At 48.3% G+C, this 5379-nt stretch overlaps 1 protein-coding gene across 5 annotated transcripts in view; it reads right to left on the minus strand.

Annotated features, from left to right (window-relative positions):
• The window catches only part of CACNA2D4 (calcium voltage-gated channel auxiliary subunit alpha2delta 4), a 131261-nt gene that overhangs the window by 24796 nt on the left and 101086 nt on the right, over positions 1-5379 (minus strand). For all 5 annotated transcript variants that reach the window (XM_030040134.2, XM_030040132.2, XM_030040133.2 and 2 more), the window contains 2 exons: positions 1636-1697; positions 453-467 (listed from right to left, as the gene is read on the minus strand). In XM_030040134.2, coding sequence (XP_029895994.1) covers positions 453-467; positions 1636-1697 — 77 coding nt within the window. The remainder of the gene's footprint in view (positions 1-452; positions 468-1635; positions 1698-5379) is intronic.

Here is a 5379-nt window from a genome sequence, read left to right on the forward strand (position 1 = left end):
CCAGACCTGGAGAAGGTCCAGCAGTGCCTGGTGCTGCTCTGGCCATGCAGCAGTGGGACTGTGGTGAGGAACCTGGCCTGAGAGCACTGGCAGCTTGCAGGGAACCCCTGAGCAGGGCGCAGAGCTGAACCTGAGCTCTCTGGTTGCTCTGAGACCACATCTACTGCCTTACGGGCACAGCTCCCTCCTCAGAGACCAGCCTACTTCACAGCATCCTCCTGCTGTTGGTCAGGTCTCTGAAACGCTGTGACCCAGAGCACTTTCAGCTTTGCCAAAGACACTTAATTACTGTGAAGACAAACACAGCCTACGACAGGCTTGGACCGACTCCAGTGACTACAGACAAGGGACCATGCCTATAATATGCTGGCACACAAACGACACAATTACTAAGCTGAGCTGTGGTGAGGCACGCCGGGATGCCTCCCTGTCCCCAGCTTTTGTCTACTTACATCACTGTCATTGGGCTGGGAGACGGGAGGCACAGCATGGACGTCCAGAGTGGCATAGCATGCGGTGAAGCAGGGTAGAGAGAGAAAACAAAATCTGTTAGTCATTCCTCTGTCAAATGGCGGTCACGTCCTGGGAAACCATATGCAGGCTTTTTTCACACCAGCACCTACCAGGGCTGTGGCATGCAGGCGCTTAGCACACAGGCCTCCTTTCAGCTTCTTTAATAAGCCTTCCCACTTTCACTGAACGCCCATGCGGGCTTGCTTGTGTGAGAGCTGCCTGTATATGGCCCTCAGGAGATTTTTTAAAATGAAGCTCTCTGCTGATGCTTCAGGATGTGCTTACGTGCTTTGCAGAAGTCTTTTTAGCTCAGGTTAGGTTTACGTCATCTCCCACTTGCAAGGATGCTCCTGCCACCGCAGCCAACTCTGGGCTTTTCCATTCCCCATGTGTTCTCGCTCCCAGCAAGCAGCCTCCTGCCCTCCTATCTTCTCTGTCATTCCTGCCTGATGACAGGTCCCTCTCCTGACAGCACAGAGTCGCTTTTGCTGTGTGCTGCTTCGGTCCTGACAATCTCACCCCTCCAGTATATCTCCCTGAAAGCAAAGCCTGGGGGGAAAGACCCTGGGTGGTAAGGGAAAGGTGTTTCACTTTTCCTACCTCTCAGACCGGGAGGGACTGTTTTAATTATTCCACTTCTCTCAGTCCGGCAACAGTGTCCAAAATCAGGACAAGACTGAAAGCTTATCCCTGAAGCAAATAATTTTTATTTTGGCAAGCTGGTAGCATTTTGTTACTGTTATCAAGATGATAAGAGAGGGCAGTAGATTTTTTTTTCCATGTGCCCAGAATTGCAGATTTCCATGAGGTTTCTGAAAGGCTGAATGAGCACAAACATATTTCCACAATTAAATGTGTCATATGCAGCAGAGCTAATGCCAGGCCAGGATGCTGACACTGTCAACATGGCATTTGCGGAACAGACTCACGGCTCACATGGCATTAGTGCCGTCAAAGGATTACAGAAATGTGTGACTTCAAACTAATCTACTTCATAAATCTTTTAATATGAATTTTGCAAAAGCCCTCATCAAAATGCCATCATATGTGATGTAACATAGCATCAACCTAGCTGATGAAGAGCATTAAATTGTCTCTCTGCGTGATTGCTGATGCTCCTACCTGTTGCATGGCCATCCAAAACTTGCGTTGGAGCAACTCCAGCTTAATTTGCACACCCACCGCTATGGGAAACAAAAAGGGGGTGGAGGATGAAAAGAGGAATGTGCAAGAGAGAGAAAGACAAACACAAGTTAGGAAAGGAGGAGTAAATATTTGCCTGAAGTGATAGGATGGAAATCGCAATTGCAACCTGCTTCCACATGTGAATGATAAGCATTGGGGGATCAGCGCTGAGTCAGACTGCCAAGTGAGAGTCACAGGTTTAACAAGGTAGAGGAAAAGGGGACACTAACTGTACTGAGGTACTGACACCTCCCTCCCACTGAACACTATGCAGCTACAAACAAATTAACAAAAAAAACCCCAAACCAAAAAAACCCCACAAAAAACCCCCAAGAGAGTGAGCGCATGAGCTTTCATCTTTGCCTTTTGTAGATTTGCCTGGCCAGAGTGGATGTTTCTTGTCACCCCAGCCTCAAGTCCTGCACCACACAGCATCAATCAGAAATAAAGGAGGTCACTGTGAGGAAGGGATTAATTCAAAAACCCACCTGTCTCAAGGGGAGACCACAGCGATTTAGATTGCTCCTAAGCCACTACAAAAGCACAAACACATGAATGCCACTTGACAGAAAAATATCGTTTAGAAGCAGTGCTTCGTTACCCAGTCCCAGCCTGGTGCACGCTGGGCTAAGCAGAAGTGTGTGTGTGTGTGTTTCTTAATTAAGTGCGTCCTAATTTCTTGGCTTAATTTCTTTTGTATTCCCAGCATCATGTTCCTGAAGTAAGGCATAGCTCCACAGGAGAAGAAACGGTGCAGGGTCTCCCCGACAGAATAACCTAGCTGTCCCTGGGTGGGTTGCCTACAAGCAGACGTAATAACCAGTGCAGTCGTGCGCAGCCTGGCATGGTGACAGGGAACAACGGGGCTGCGTGTCAACTAGTTGAATCCAAGAGCTCTGCAGGAATTACAGCCTCAAGCAGGACCTTGAAATAGACTATAAAGTGCAAGTGAGGGAGAAAAAGAAGTACAGAGAGAAAGAGTTTGAGCCTTTTTTCACAACCACCAATATCGGGCAGATGAAGTGTTGCTGTTTCTACAGATTTCCTCTGAATTAGCAGGAGCTTCAAAGGGGGGAACAGATCCTTTAAATCTGAATCATGCCGTGTGGGTGCTTTTAAGTTAACAGTATGATCTGATGCTCTAATTCAGATGGGTATGAATTAGAACTGGAGCATGCAATGGTATATTTTCTTGCAGCATGTACATGAGACCCTGGCACCTGGCATCAGCTCTGCCTTTTGTACCAGTGTCCTTGTCACATTTCCACTGCTGGTACATCTTACAAAATCCCATTCACAGGCACATTTCTTATCCAGCTCCCCCTGCTGTAGACTGAATCTGACTGCTTGTACGTGGGGAAAAGGAATGATTTTGTAGCGCTGCCATGCCCTAAGCCTCACAGAGCACAAACCAGACAAGACAAAGAATGCAAACAAAGGAGGAAGGATGGGGCTGAGTCCAGCCCTGGTGAAGATTCATCAGCTTCAGCAGGGCTATCGCAGGCATGGTTTGGCTTGGTGCCCCTGCTGACAAATCGGCGGTCCATGACAGAAGGAAAACGGTGCTGTTGCTGCTGAGTCCAATGAGGCCCACGCATCCGATTTGGTATGTAGCTTTAAATAAATTCATCGTTATCCTTTAAAACCATCTCAAGAAAGAGTTATTCTCCTTATCACAGCAGATCACATCAATGGGACTGAGCATTACCCAGGACATAGAGTTCTTATGACACTTGAAGAGGAGTTGATACCTACATAACTAACCTTGCCATGCAGAGACTTACTGAGTAGCTCATGCTTTTGCCAGCAGGAACACCCAGCCTCAAATTGTTCCTCAAAGGGAGCTTAGCCCTTGGTTTTGAATCCTTGCCTCTGCCCAGGAGGCATGAGTAGCGTGTACCAAACTCGGACAGAGTTGCCTGCAACATGAGGAAGAAGAGTACCTGGGGTCTCGTACTGGTGGCCAGTGACAGAGACAGAAAGCAGAGTCTCCTAGTTCTCTTCTTCCTCTTTCCACATCACTCACAGCCCTAACACATCTGTGCCATCTGTCAGCAAGCCTTGTCCTTTGGATGCAATCTTTGCAGCCCTAACCTCTCCGCAGGGCTTGCGCTTATTCATCTTCTCTGCACTAGCCCTTTCTTTCCTTCCCAGCAGTCCAGCATACATTTCTAGCTATTCCCCATGGAGCTGCAGTGAGCACCTCTCTCCTCACATCGTGGCACAGTCTGAAGAGGTCATTGAAAGCAAAGCTGGGGGCTATTCTGCCTTGCAGCCAGATTTGTCTGTCTGGACGGTACCCATCACAGGGAACCGTACTAGAGGGATTGGCTCCATGGTTCTGCCTGGCAGCACCACTCCTCGGCAGTCGGTGTGGATTGGAAGCTCCTGGCAAGAACTGTGAGAAATTTCCATGCATTCAGGTGACCTGAGGAAGACATGGGAGCTGAGGAGAAACAGGCCACAATCACCCTCCCAGTGCTAGTAACAGATAGTCACCCGGCTGCCTTCAGGCTGTTGGTGAGGCTAGGGAGAAAGGAGGAAAACGGTGATTCAGTCTGAGGTAAGGATGATGCTACAGCTCAGGTGAAAGGCAGAAAACTGGAATAAGTCCCCTTCTGCTTGTTCCAAAGTATAACTGATCGTTAATGAGCCTTTTTTCTCTGGTGGCAAAGTATACTGTAGGAGTGGGAAGATTCGAGGTCCGTGAAATGATGAGTGGCCCTGGTGTGCATCACAGCAACAACCGTAGAGTCCTCAGAGAGACCATGGCTAATGGTTTTATTCCTACTAATGTGCAAACAACCCGTGCAACTGTAGCATCCCAGCAATGAAATAAAACATGAGGACAAGCAATGCTGCACATCTTGCACAGTTAGATGTTGCTTCACCATGTCGATGAACTACCCAGACCTGTGCACAACTTCCCACCAGTGGGCACCCTGCCTGCAAATCCAAGCAGTGCCCACTGCATGGCTGCGGCTGGCTTTCTCCAGAGTTACGTGCTGCCATTCACCGTGGAGGTAAGAGCCTTCCCCTCCACCTGTTCACCCCTCTGTTGAGCATGTGTGCCTCATTAGCTCATCCTCTGCTTGTCTCTCTTTCTGTCTGCCTTCCCTGGCTTCTTTCTTTGATTATCCATATGCTATTCTCATAAGGAGCTTTCCCCAAGATTTAATTCTTGGGCCTGCCGCATGACAAAAAGGCATAACAAAGAAAGAGTTGCAAGATTACATCCTCTAGAGTGCTTATCAAGATGTACCTTGTCATTCACAATCTGTTTTCATGGCAGCCGGTCCAATGGTTAAACCCCACGATTCAAATGGAAGAATGTGCCAGAGCAGCAGAGCAGCCCTGCCCACACCATCCATTTGCATTCCCCATTCCATATTTCTGAAATATTCCTATTTTCTCTCTCAAGCCAGCAGCAGAGCTGCCCCACTCAAAATTTTACTTGAAGTCCCCTAAAAATTTTACTTAAAAAATAACTTCCAGATAAATTCAAATGAACAAAAAGCCCAAACCAAGGGCAGCCTGCTTATGATACTGGACCTGACAGAAGACGCAGTTCAAGTGGATCAGCAAGAGTCATTCTTGCAAACGTGAGCTACCGAGGTCCTCAGCAAGCTGGAGGAAGGCAAGCGAGGGGTCTGATTTTGGCAGGGGCAGGCTGCAGGAGCC

This window comes from Aquila chrysaetos, chromosome 17 (genome assembly GCF_900496995.4).
Source record: "Aquila chrysaetos chrysaetos chromosome 17, bAquChr1.4, whole genome shotgun sequence".
Classification (NCBI taxonomy): Eukaryota; Metazoa; Chordata; class Aves; order Accipitriformes; family Accipitridae; genus Aquila; species Aquila chrysaetos.